Source organism: Oreochromis aureus, linkage group 16 (genome assembly GCF_013358895.1).
Source record: "Oreochromis aureus strain Israel breed Guangdong linkage group 16, ZZ_aureus, whole genome shotgun sequence".
Lineage (NCBI taxonomy): Eukaryota > Metazoa > Chordata > Actinopteri > Cichliformes > Cichlidae > Oreochromis > Oreochromis aureus.
The window spans coordinates 22,497,325-22,511,538 of record NC_052957.1 but is presented as its reverse complement, the minus strand read 5'-3'; the positions used below and the strand labels follow the sequence as shown (position 1 = coordinate 22,511,538).

At 41.8% G+C, this 14,214-nt stretch overlaps 1 protein-coding gene across 1 annotated transcript; it reads right to left on the bottom strand.

Annotated features, from left to right (window-relative positions):
* Positions 1-539: 539 nt before the first annotated feature.
* On the bottom strand, positions 540-14,161 carry tfg (trafficking from ER to golgi regulator). Its single transcript, XM_031734513.2, has 8 exons — positions 14,006-14,161; positions 12,122-12,335; positions 11,890-11,973; positions 8,032-8,178; positions 7,085-7,252; positions 6,825-6,968; positions 1,849-1,941; positions 540-1,742 (listed from the first exon to the last, which is right to left on the bottom strand). The coding sequence occupies exons 2-8, from the start codon at positions 12,303-12,305 to the stop codon at positions 1,351-1,353; spliced, it is 1,212 nt and encodes a 403-aa protein (XP_031590373.2). The 5' UTR covers positions 12,306-12,335; positions 14,006-14,161; the 3' UTR covers positions 540-1,350.
* Positions 14,162-14,214: the final 53 nt, after the last annotated feature.

Genomic DNA, 14,214 nt, shown 5'->3' with positions numbered 1-14,214 from the left:
TGTTAAATGAATGCTAATGCATTACGCTTTAAATGGCGTGATCTTGCCAGCCCTCTTTCAGTAAGAAAGCAACTCATTGCAACATCAGCTTTGCACACATGAGCACGCTTGGCATCATTGCTATAACAGAGGCACACACAAAACCCTAACACTGTGCTATCAATAACTGCGGATCATTTACAGTGGACAAAGACATCTAGAAAGCAATCTCCTCTGGCACGCAGCAGGTGGTGAGAAATATTACACACCCTTGTCTAAATGTTATTAGCTCGGTGCGCTCAGTTCCTCTCACTCGCTGAGACAGTTTGACATGAAAGGCTAACCACATCCCACATGCAGGAAAATGAAATGGGAATACCAGCATTACCACGGTTTTCCAAATCCGGGCAGGGGAGAAGAATAAGAGACGAGCCAAACTTAAGAGAGACATGAACTCATAAAAACCACAGACAGTCAGTGTGTTGAAGAAAAGACTGCAAGACATCACAGGACCAAGAGTACCACAACCAAAACATTAAAAAAAAAAAGGGGACTCCAAATGGGTCTCAATCATTTATTAGGTCAAAGAAATAAATGTTACAGTTTATACATAAACAACTAATCTCACTTGAAGGAGCAATTTGATTTGATATTAGTAAAAACCAGTGATAAGAGAAAGAGAAAGGAATAGCTAGCTTTACTGGAGGTGATATTAGAAGCTAAACAAAAAAAAAGTCCTCTTCATGACACAGGGATCTATACCTCCCATAGGCCATCACTTAGCTAGTGTTCCCCACCATCACTGACACATCATTAATACCGACAAGGTGGTGAAATTGATCAAAAAGAATAAAATAAAACATGACTAAGGGGTAACTTTTCATCAAGATAGTGTTTTATGAACGCATCTATGTTGAGGAAATTCAAGACAAATGTGGAGACTTTTGCTGTAAATGCAGACTGAATGCTGATCTTTCTCTCGAAATGAAGCGTTACCATGGAAAGGACAAACAGTTTGTGCAACAGCCTGTTTTGGTTTTCCATGTGTGTGCATACAGACTGGTTACATTTTTTACCATGGCAGACACAAGAGGGCCGAGCAGACAGCGGAACTGGAGGGAAAAGACGGGAAAAATAACACAAGGAGCATACACCGGGGCCAGAACAGAGTGGTGTGTTGGAGCGACAGCGTACAAACACTAACCATCAGACTCGGGATGGGGGTGCTTTTTTAAATTTGGATTTGATATTTGTACAAGGGTAGGGGAAGAGGGAAGGTGCAGGGCAGTAAACCAGATTTCTGCACCCACTTCAAACAGTTGGAGCCACATTTAGGATGATGATGGGATCAGTAACATCTGCTATCTTATTTTACCGGTACCCAGGCCCCGGTTGAGTGTAGCCCTGGCCATAAGGGGGGCGGTTTCGGGCATAGGGGTTGGCAGCTCCAGGTGGAGGGGTGACAGTGTTGCCTGGAGGCGGGGTATATCCTGGGCGTGGCTGGAACCCTGAGCCGGGCTGGGAGTTGGGCGGCATGGTGTAGTTAGCAGGTTGGGAGGCCTGGGAGGTGTAGTTTTGTGGTGGGAATGCTCCTGGTGGGTACTGCTGGGCTCCCTGAGATGGATGGGTCTGCTGCTGCTGCCCACCCTGGAATCCTGGTGCTGGCGCTGCACCAGGAGCTGGAGCCTGCGAGGAGGGAGGAGCGTAGTTCTGGAACTGCTGCTGCGGCTGTGGAGGGGCTCCGGGCTGAGGGCTGTATCCAGCTGCGAGAGGGGAGAGAGAATCTTTAATTCTCTCCAGACATAAAAGAAATCGGCTACACAGAACAGCAGCTACCCGTTTGTCTGCTAGCATCACTTTTATTCTTACCAGGGTACTGCATACCATACTGCTGCTGAGGTGGGGCACCTGGCTGCTGAGGAGGGTATCCACCTGGAGCTTGGTATTGCTGGTACACTTGACCTGAAAAGGTGGGGACGATCATGATCAGTGCCAAAGAATTTAATTTTGTCCAACAGCAATATGACCACTGCCTATTGGATTTGTATCCTCATCACCAGCAAGCGTGGAGAAAATATTGGACTGAACAGTGATGTTTAACCTTTATACTACGAACACTGCAAGCTGGCTTTCAAATCAGCTTCATGTTTTTTTAAGAGCATCTTTTCAACAGCTAATTTTGGTGTAATAGTGTAATTCTAACCACCATTATCACCAGGATACCTCCACAGACATTTGGGAGGATTAAAGATTACGATAGACCTCAGATAATTGGATGCATTTACAACAGCTCGAAAGCCCCTTGGTTGCATTTACACTTGGCTTTTTTTTTTTTTTTTTTGAGATCCAATATTATCTGATCCACCCCAGACACATGTGGGACTATCTTCACGGAAACACCTGTGCATTGGGATAGAATAACACTCAACTCCTTTAATGAAAACAGCTGGAACCACTTTGATAGAAGTATCTGTTGTTAATCTACCACAGAGATTGCTCTGTGGCACATTACAGTAAAATCTGGCTTCGAGCGAGAGAGAGAAGCATGCACGTGCAGGAGCAGGCATAAAATAAATAAATAAATAACACTGCAGGCTTGCAGACATAACCCTGGATTTTTTTTTGCAAGAAAGAAGACGTGTCTGTGTTTGCAGACAGTGACTTCATCAGTTTGCACCGCCTACGGACAAATGAGGAGAATGATCAAGTCTAAAGGTCCAATCATCCCAATACTTTACTTTAAATAGTAATTCTTACGAGGCCTTTAAACCTGGAGCATCGTCATGCTACACCATTTAATACAGTCAGTAATCAGGAGTATATCTTTCATGACAGGGAAAGGTCTTTTTGTTATTGTTACTTTCATTTGCTCATTACATTTTCCATCGAATGCCTTAGAGTTCAGCAAACGTGCAAAGACTTGGCGAACTGTTCTCTCCCTTAACAAGGCCTAAATACTACCCCCAAATCTTTGGCCTGGCAAATAAGTAGGGTGACGATGCATGAAAAGCACAGAGAGAGAAGGCATAATGAAAGAGGGCTGGGTTCACTGGATTATTAAGTGCTGGTAAAAACTGGTGCTTATTTTCCACAGTTCTTAGAGAATCTACACTAAAGGAAAGCTCACAGGAGATTTTAAGCACCTATCAGATTGTTCTGTACTGTCTGCATTCAAAAGTAAATCCATATATAACGACATGCTCCAGGCGAATCACTCCACAAAAAACACATTCCATACAGTACAAAGTAATGTCTGCTGGAATATTCAGCCTGAAAACTTTGGACTGGTTTGGGAGACACCTGACAGCTAAATGCTTAGAAAGACTACCTCTTTGATGTCTCTGTAAACACCTCAGTGGTGTGGCAACCATGTGTTATCTTCTTACATGAATCTTACATGTGTGGCGAGGCATGTGTGTGAAATTGGCTTCTCCTGTTCTCCTCGCCTGTAATCCATCATCAGAGTTATGTAACAGAGATGGAAAGATGCATGCCTGTCTGACCTCTCTTGCCTGGAAGTTCATTTCACTCCAGTGTAGCCAAGAGGTCAACCATCAGGGGTGAAAGATGTGATAGGTAGGCTGAAGAATGACTTTCACTTTGGCTGCAGGCCTGCTGACCTCTCCACTTGTCTTTAGGAGGAATAATGAGGTCCTATTTTTAAATAAACATTTCACATTGAACACACATCTGCCCATCTGATTAAGAGTCTCGTGTAACTGTTCTGAGTCACTGTTACATGCGCACGTGTTTACAGTTTCTTTCTTTCTTGCAAAGATGTAAAAAAATTTTGCCAAGTGTCCATCAGAGGATAGCGTAAAATCTTTACCATCTGCTTATGGATCTTGTTAGCAGAATTCTTATGGTAACAAGTAACCTAAGCTTGCATTAAAAGTGAGCTTGAGGCTACTTTTAAAAAGGCCACACATGCTCAGTTGGCATCTAGTCTCACAGATCACCGTTTTACAAACTCTTGTGCATTGACAGGCTGCTCTGATTTGCCTTGAGGCTTTCATACTAGTCTGCAACCGAGGACAGGAATAGCGTGAGAGAAAGGGTCAACCGAAGGAAAAGAACCTGCTGCACGCTGGGCATAAAGACAGGGTTTGGAAGATCATTTCTGCAGCTGTTTAACAGTTATTCTTTACTGATCTATGGAAGCTTTCTCCCTGCACAGCAAAGTTAGAGTGCAGCATGGTTAAAGTTTGCTTAACTACGTGTGACGTGGTGAATGAATCTCTTATAACTACCTACATCCAGTATATAGCTACACAACATCTAAAACATTTTTGTTTGATGCACTTCAGTGACAGGCCTTCAGTGACACAACAATACACTAAAGCCCCATCCTTGCGTTTGCTTTGGTCACTAGTAGATTACTCATAGTATGTATGGAAGATTCTGACTTTAAAAAGTTTGAACCAAACTAGAAACGGAGAACGACTTCAAAGGAAAAGTCGTGGCTTGTTCTGAAACCAGGACCTTTTGTATGCATGCTATTGGCGACCAAAGCACTTGACTCCTCTCTTAATCTTCCTTTGACAAAAGGACAAAGAAATCCTGATCTTTCTGTTCGGTCTTCTGAATAAAACATAGTGTGCTGCTGCTGCTGCTGGCTAACCATCCCCACTCTCTCTCTTTTGGACCAGCTAAACTCTTATTATGCCCTCTGGATAGGTTCTGGTGCTCTAACCAGGCCAAACCGCAAACCACCAGCTAAATGGAAGTCATACAACTCGTGTGCTGATCTTCAGCGTAGCAGGTGTGGTCAGGAGTCTGTGGAGTGACTGTTCAGAGTGAAAGTTACAGCTCTCACAGGGTGCAACATGACGCTATTTCGCTGCTCTACTGGCCTGCACATTCAGCTGAGCCAAACCACAAGCTAAAAAACAACCCAGCACACTCACAGCAATAAGTGAAACGATACAAAATGCTTGACCTCTGTGGCTGCACCTGTCTGGCTGCCTTTTATAACAAAAAATAGGCCAGAAAGTGTTAAGTGAAAAGTTTGAATATGGCGTGTCAATGAGAACAAGACAGATTGGCATGTAAAACCAAATCCCCGAGAGCTTGATGCTAGAATGCAGTTCTGTTAACAAAATACTTTTCCCCCCAAACAAACTGCCTGGTATGTTTTGTTCATTTGTCTTTATCAAGGATGATTCAGAGTTAAAGACTGCACCCAAGGGAAAGCTACGATAAGGCGTGTTGAAAGATGAATATTAATTACATGGGGATGCTCATTGTTACACTGTGTTTAAGATTACACTAAATGTTAATTAGTCATTATAAAAAATACGCTATTTCAACTGCAGAATGGGTCTGATTGCCAAAAAAAACAAGGTCAGAGTACACGCAATAATGGAGAAAATGTATTATATGTCAATGTGAAGCACACCTAAGGCACAGTACAGTCAACCTATGCAATGAAATCAGTGGGGCTCATTCACTAATGTGAGTGCAAAAAAAGATATAATAGTGTTATAGGCCCTATACTCCTTGTATAGGGCAAACAATAGTGATGCCCTATACAAGGCATGCTTTTATTCTTGCCCAAGATCAGCTACATATGCAATACATGTGTGTAACCCTGCTCCAGCCCAGCCCTGAAATAGATAAGTGGTTAGGAGCTTCAGGCTGCTAACTGGGCTAGTGTATGCTCCATCACCCGAGACAGTGAAAGCAGTTTTAACAAAGTACGCCTTTAAATTTGATCCATGATCACAAATGTGCACCAAGTGTCAAGAAAGTTTCTGGTTTCTATTTAGCCTGAACTGGTGACATGTAGGCAAAACCGTTGCTTATTAGAAGATGTTTAAAGAAAACAGCACATTAAAGGCTTTTCTTGGCTAAATATATTTCTTTTTTTATGTGCCTGTTTTTTGGTTTGTGTTGGAAAACTGTTAAATATGACAGAAATTAAATTACTTGTCATTTGTGCCTGCAGTGCATGTTGCTGCACTGTTGGATGTTATTGTAATCACCCACACTGCAGGGCCTCTGACACCCTGTGCTCTGAGGTCATTTTTGCTTTGTACAAACAAATTTGTGAAAGGAAAAGTCTGATGAATTCCACATTTGTGTGTGAAACGCTCCTACATGCAGTTTAAAGACAAATTTGTGCACACACACTGTGAATGAGGCCCAGTGTGCTCTTTTAAATTCAATCATATTTCTCTCCATTTGATCTGTTCTGATCCAAACAATCTTCCTCAATTCCATAAATTTCCACTAGCTCTGGTCTACTGCGTTTCTCTGGCAGGATGAAAGATAAAAGCTTAGTGAGCCACAACGGCAGCAGTAACAGCTGGTGCATCCTTCCTACTCTACAGCTTTACTTATTGGTAGATTACACACACATAACTCAAATCAATGAAGGTAGACTAAAAAGTAGTTCAACACCACAAAGTGGGATTGGGAGGACTTTTGTATTTAAACAAAGCAGTTAAAACACAATGTACATAATAAACTGACAACTGTGTGCATTTCCTTTTGCTTGGAAAACCTGCTATATCCTTTCTTCAGTTTCATATTTTAGTCAGAACTACTCTTTGGAAAAGAAATACTCCTGGATGAGCTTTTGTCAACATAGTGGCTCAGCAGGCAGTCACATTTTTGTAACGCTACTTTGGTGGCAAATTTGGAAAAACATTCTGTTTAACAGCACCACTGTAAAAACTAATTGCTTAATCCGCCACACTGCAGGGCCTCTGACACCCCTGTGCTTATAAAGACATTATGTAACTGTGTTTACTTTTTTGGAGGACACATATCTCCGTCAAAGGATGTGTATACTTTTTTTATTTGTGTATTTTCTACAGTAAGTGTGTGTGCACACATCTCACCATCCATGCCCGCTGGGGGTGCCTGCTGGACTCCATATGGAGCCTGTGGCTGAGGGGGCACTCCTGGCTGAGGCGCTGCAGATGAGGAAGAAGCAATGCTGTCAGGGGTTCCTGAACGCTCCTCTGCTGCAACCGCTGGGGGAGCTAAACAAACGGCACAGAAATGCACAGACGATCAGAAGAGACACAGATGCCTGATAAAGATTTATTTAATTGTCTAGTTTCTATTTTAAAAGACAGCATTTGCACTTCAGCTCTACCTGGGGCCTGGTCCTCGCTCAGGCCAAAAGAGGAGATGACATTCTTGTTGACCTCATCCTGGTTTTTTAATGGATCAAAGGCTGACATACTGGCTGCACTGACTGGAGTGGCCTGTTTCACTGTGGGGTCAGCTGTCACAACTTTTCCTTCGCGCCCATCCACTGATTCTGGAAAGGGAAGAGGAAATGTGATGCTAAGACAACATTTTAGCTTGTTAAGATGCCATGGAGACAAAAGTGTAATAAAACAAATAAGGGTCTGGGTGTTTCTGACAAACTGCAAGTTTTCCAGATTACCCTTTTATATTTAACTCAGTTGATCCTTAAAGGCCAAAAATTATATGAGCATATTTGTTAAGAAGTAATGAGAAATATTTTAAAAACTTTTAATGTAACAGCTACAATATCAAAGCTTTGGTCACAGCTATGATTAGTAAGAAAGACCTTGTTTTTGCTCAACATGTGCGCATATGTGGGTGCGAGTGACCACACTCGAGCTGGACTGATCTAGCGTGTAACAAATTTAGAGTCAAACTGCAGACAAATATTTGTTTTTTAAAAAAAAAAATGCGTTCAATTAATCCAACAGTTACTGACTCCAGTAAACCGTCTCAGTTTGGTGCCAATGTCTTTGCGGGATACAGCTCTTATAACTCCAACTACAATACTGTGGACTATGAACCAGTTTTATTAGTTAAGGAGGTCAAGCAGTCCACATTACCAAGATTATAGTGAGTCCCAGAGATCTAAAAGTAGAAACTATAACAAAAAGAATCACAGAACCACCCGGCTGTAGAGTTGCTAACGACCCAGTGAATTGTTCATAATATGAATTCGTGTACATGTTTAATTGTTTTTTCTATGACTACATTATACTGCATTTGGCAAAAAGCTTATATTGAATAATAAGCTTATATATAGTCTAGTGTGTGAGTGAGTGTGCTTACCACTGTCTGGGGCTGTAGCAGCCAGACCAGGCTCCGTCGGGGGCTCCAGGGTATCAAGGAGGTTGTTGACTTTATTCCTGAGCTCAATGAGCTCCCTGCGCAGGTACTTTACCTGACTGGACTCCAAAGGCCGCGGCTGACCATTAACTGCAGGTAATAAGATGAAGAGAGGAATCCCATGAACGCAAATCAGAAAACGGTAAAATCTTCTCAATCCGCACTCCTGTGGAGCACTTTTAAACTACAAAACTCCCATCGATTTTGTAAACTACTGGAACTGCATCTCATTCATTGTGATATCTTACTGTCTAGAACTGCTTGGTCACATAAATCATGGCTTGGCTGATAATCGAGAGTAGAATATCTGGGTCAGAGTGGACTCTGATGCAGCAGCTGAATCAAACAGTATTGGCTCACACTCTCAGAAACACCTCAGTTCCTCCAGACTTATTAATAAAACTGTTTATAGGGATTGACGCCTGACAATAAACTCATGTGGTGAACTTCACATTATGCACTGGACAGAAAATCACACTGGAAATAAATAATTAAAAAATGCCTGGCAGCTAAGAGGCCGGTCAAAATAGCTCAGCACATAATGGTAAATTTAAAACTAACTGGCTTCTGCACTCCAGTTGTTTGGAAGCCAATAAGGTATCTGCATGTTGTGAGTGATGATCTGTTGGCTCCATAATCTAAATACCTGGGATTACTGGGATCATCTATCACATGGTTACTTCCACAAAAGCCATTCACAACGGCTGCTGAGCCGAGCAGGAATCGCTGTCACCGCGCCCTGACAGCCAAGTATTTAACTAAGAATGGAGCCGGGTTGTTGGCAATAAACTGAAACCTGCTAATCTGCAGGAAACATGTGACAAACCTCTTCAAAATAGTCAACTCTATATGCCCTGTACCACATCTTCTCACTGACCAAAGAGTGAAATTTCCACTGCAAAAGGAATGAAATGGAGGTCGCTCCACATTCCTCTCTCACACAAGTTTCCCTGTCTGACTGAATAATGCTGAACAGAGACGGATGGGCTCACGAGGCACTGTGCTGAGACGCAGGCTGTCATGGGATTCCAGCTCCTCTCCCTGCCTCTGAATATCAACACATGTTGGACGGTGTAATTTCCACGTGAGGTCAAGACATGCGATTACGAGCCAGGGCTCTGTTTTGATTTGTAGGAAGTTAAACAACTTTTTTCTCTTTTTTTTGAGAAGAAAAAAAAATCTTTCAGCCTCCAGCCTAATAACAGAGGCTACAGCAGGAGTGACTGAGAGCAGAGCACAGGAAACAACATCATGTTGTTAATACAGTTTAGACAGTAGAGAATGTGTTTTTTAATGACAGATTTGATGCTGGTTTGCTATGGTTACGAGTCACACTTCTTCGTAGCTGTAGGTAATGTTCTACCTACTAAACAGCCTAAAGTTGGACTGTGACTTAAAGCATGCTTAAGGTGGTACCCAATCATAACTATTCCAATATTTTCATTGGATTTTTAAAACACTTCAGTTCACAGCACTACTGAAAACTTACTGACTTTTCATTGCCCTTGAGCAACTTTTTCACAAAAAAAGTACTTATCGCAAAAACATAGACAGTACTGCTATACAGTCCACTGAGATGAGACATGCCTTCCTGTCTACAATTCAGTTAGCGAGCAGGCAGTTAGACACTGAAGCACAATCAGGTGCTCCAAGCTTCAAATATTTGCTGGTTGTTACAGTCCAATCTCCAGAGCCCAAAAATGGTATTGGTATGCTATCTGTTTCTAAACTGACAGAACTCCAACACTATTTAGTTACAGCCAGGAAAGACAATCCTCTAAAACACAAGCCAAACACTGGACACAGTCTCAGCTGTTGTGTTAACAGAATAACAAAACACCTGTACTGTAAAAATGGCCTCCCAGAAAGTTTGATTAGTGAAAGAATCAACTTAAAATTTCACAGGCTCAGAATATTTCTTCTCTTACCACCTAGCATTAATATACAGCTTTGCTGTGACTGAAAGAAAAATAAATCTGAAAATGTGGTATATCTGATCATATATATTTCAGTCAGCAAGGATTATCAATACACTTCAGTGTAAGCAAAAGTGTACCTTTTTCCTTAGACATAAGAATAATTAACTGATGGCCTATTTAAAAATAATGCATTTTTATATGTAGTGTTTCATTATGGCTTTAAAAACATTTTTTCCATGCATTCATCGGTTTTCTACTACTAATCCGGGTTAACGGTCTAAGACCTCTCTATCCAGTTCTCCAAGGAGGCACTGAGGTGTTCTCAAGCAAAGCAAGGGCCATCATCTCTTCAGCATGTCCTAGGATCTTCTACCAGTTGGGCATGCTGGAAACACCTCACTTAGAGGCATCCTAAAAAGAGACAGCTCCTCACCCCACCACTAAGGGAGGGAACCCATTTTGAACACTTCTATCTTCAGTCTCATTCTTTCAGTCACTATCCAAAGCAAGTGGCAATAGGAGAATATAGATCGACTATTATGATTGTAAAATATTAAATATTACAAATAAAATGTATAATTTAAATGTTAAGCCTCCTATTAACCACAAACCTGTAAACAATGAGGCTAAAACGTGTACAGCAAAAGCATGGTTGACACAGCCAGGCTTTCTTAACCCTAAAACTCCAATCCTTCTGCTTCAGAGAGGAATAACAGCCAAATCATACTCTGAGCTTGATTCTTGGGAAAAAAATACTTAGGAAAATTATGATCCTTACAGCTGATTTGAAATTTAGAACTCTGAACATAACCTGCTTAAGGTTATGTGTTCAGCATATTCACTATAGTGATATATTATAGCGAAATAGCCAAGGGCCCTGTGATAGGCTGGCAACATGTCCAGGGTGAACCCTGCCTGTTACCTACTTGTAACCCCGCACTGAAAAAAGGATGGATGGATGTAGCCCAGTCACAAACAAAACAAACTTGCCTAAGCCCATTAATCTCAATGTTGAGTACACCTCTTTGATCAAAGTCCACTTTTTTACCATTTCATTTATCTTAATCATACTTTAGGAAAACTAACATACTAAGTCCTATGAAATCCCAGAAATTTCATCACGATGTTTTTACTACCGACAGCAACAAGGCTCGAATAACATGTTAGGGTGAGGCATATTGGCTGGTCAGGTAACTGATTATTCAGCGAGTTACACCTGCTGAGCTATTGAATGACTGTGGAATTATCTGGGCGGTGCAATGGTTTAGCCCAAGAGGTTGAGGTGGCGACCCATAAGCTCTAAGGTCTTTGCAGAGGTTCTGGTTCGAACCTGCTCCAAGCTTTTTTCTGTCCTGAATGTCCAGAATAACTGGTACAAAATACACACATCTACTACCTGTCATAGTGTTTGTTTGTTAAATTGGTGCTAAGAAACAGCGAATCCAAAACAAATTAGTCAGAAGGGAGTGTAGATCATTTTCATTTGGACAGTAACGATGTTTGCTCTGTGGAAAATTAAGCTAGACTGCCCTCCAGTGACTGGCTGCTGTAACAGCTGAAATAAGAGACTAAACATCTACAGCAGGGGTCCCCAATCTCAGTCCACGAGGGCCGGTGTCCCTGCAGGTTTTAGATGTGTCCTTGATCCATCACAGCTGATTTAAATGGATAAATTACCTTCTCAACATGTCTTGAAGTTCTCCAGAGGCCTGGTAATGAGCTAATCATGTGATTCAGGTGTGTTGACCCAGGGTGAGATCTAAAACCTGCAGGGACACCGGCCCTCGTGGACTGAGATTGGGGACCCCTGATCTACAGCCTTGAATTCATCAAGGCAAAAACATGCATACAGTCCGTAAGAGGAAATGTGTTAATTTCTTACCAAACAAAGTCAGTTTGAGTATTCTACTACACTGGATGGCGAATGAGAGGTCAGAGCTGTCAAAAATGGTAATGAGGTCATCATCTGTAAACAGGAAACGGGGACAAAAGATGATTAACTGTACAGCAAATTGCCACTTTCAAAGAAAATATGCTGAGATTACCATCATGAAGTACACTTGTCACCAGAGGACAACCGGACCCTCACAGGCCTTTTCTGTGTCCTGACTCACCTTCATCCTTGTATTTGATAGTGACCTCGTCGTTACTCTGCAGCTTTCCCCTGAAGACACGCTGCATCATGAGCACCAGCTCATCATAGGTAATGTCTTCATTATGGATGGGAATGCGTCGGATGTCGTCACCCAACTGGGCTTTGATGATCAGCTTCCCGCTCAGGTCCAGCTGGCCGTTCATGGTGCCGTCTGACCTCTTCTGCTCCCAGCACTTGACAAAGGTAGAAGAGAGGTGTTCACAATTTCAGTGCAGCCCTGAACTCTTCTAGGCATTACCCAACAGGGGGTGACACACAGTCACACTGAACACTGGCCACTCTTTAACCTTCCAGCTCCTTAGTACCAAGTAGGGTTGTATAATTACTCAAGTTTGATTTGCAATTACGATTTCTTCTACAGTTTTTAGTGATTATCAAAGGCTAATTCAGATAAAATAATTATTATTACTACTTAGGAGGTATGCATACTGCAGTGCCAGGGCACCACTAGTCAGCAAAATGACAGTTAAAAGAACAGCAATAAGTGTGCATGGCATTCAAAGCGACATGTATGTCTATCTTACAGAACAGAATATATAATTATTAAATTAAGCCCCTTTTAAAACAGTGGAAAATGCTAGGTCAGAATAAGTAGGTCAACAGGTCAGCTGCTGTGAGAACAGTCCTATGATTACATTAATATGCCGAAATTAACAGCTTGTCTTCACTGTCACAAAGCTCTCATAATGTTGACTGAAGCCTGTATGGGATTACACACAGAACAGGAGCGCTCCTCCCTTGACTTAAATTATTTAATCAAACACAGCAACGAAACCATGTCACTCCAGAGTCTAAGGGTCAAACATCTTCATGTGAGGTGGCACAGGCTATAGAATAACAGACCTCCTTGTAGACTTTGACCCAAAATATCATCTCTTCTGATAGGAGAAAAACGCTTTCAAAGCCATTTGGCGAATCATATAAATGATTACAAAGTAATCGCAAATTAAAACCCATTTTACTCAGATCATACCGGTAAAACGGATATTTCTTTGGGGGGAGGGGGGTATGTAATAACAGGCCTGCACTCATCAAACAAGGTGGGGTTAACATACTGTGTTAAGTTAACGTAAACCTCATCGTTCGTGTACAGTCACGAGTTGGATTAACTCTGACGTTACCTCCTGATGTTGTAAGCTCAGCAATATACTCTTTCTGTCCGGGCCAGATGAGTAATTGGCTGGATGCTAGGGATTGGGTGGTAGCTAACGTTTAGCGTACAGTAACATTCAATGATTACGACTGGGAAAAAAAATTAAACCGAAACGGAGTCTAACAAGTTAATTTCTAGAGCTCTGGAAACAAATCTTAAAATATCACAGAAGCGAAAGTAAAACTTTTATATAATAGCAAAAGTCGCAGTCATTCATCAGTGGCCCATCAACAAACAGAACTGACTGCTAACGCTTGTTAGGCCGTTTCACCACTGCCATTGCAGTGTTTACTGTATACGTTACATACACTTAAAAAAATGAATAATCTGTTTAATTTCCTGATGTATATCTGAAAAATCTGGAATAATAACACTTAGCTTTTACTTTATGACAATGAGTCGTCAACAAGCTGTTTCCTGTGTAACTTATAACAGCTCTACCTATAATAGAGCTACGTAAGAAGGTATAAACTGATCATTTCCCTACTTCACCTTACATAGACTCGATCAGATCAGTTAATTGACGAATCTTTTGTTAAACAACTCCCTCTGTATCACTCTCGACACCTGTTTGGACGAGCTAGCGTAGCGTTAGCTCCCTGCGTAGCTAGCTAGCACCACAACAGTACGTAATAGCATAGAAACTGCTTTGTAGTTAAATTATAACATAACTCGAAGTAATGTTTATACCTGAACCAGACGACTTGACCACGATGTATTTCACGGGTTTCCCCAAACCGTGAAAATCTAATCTATTAGCTAGCCTAGCTAGACCCGGGCAGCAGCATCAGGAAGTGTCCTCCAGACTGTCAACGTCAACCAGTACGTGGCATTCAGTGTGCGCAGCCGCAGACCGACTGGAACAAAGTGCGTTGAGAGCGTTCACAGAATTTCAGCCA

Bases quoted from the DNA above. Each gene is read 5' to 3' on its own strand.
- tfg (XM_031734513.2), bottom strand. From the start codon at position 12,305: ATGAACGGCCAGCTGGACCTGAGCGGGAAGCTGATCATCAAAGCCCAG. The intron at 11,974-12,121 runs GTGAGTCAGGAC...TCCTGTTTACAG, and splicing joins TATCAAATACAAGGATGAAG to ATGATGACCTCATTACCATT. The intron at 6,969-7,084 runs GTAGAGCTGAAG...CCGTTTGTTTAG, and splicing joins GAGCGAGGACCAGGCCCCAG to CTCCCCCAGCGGTTGCAGCA.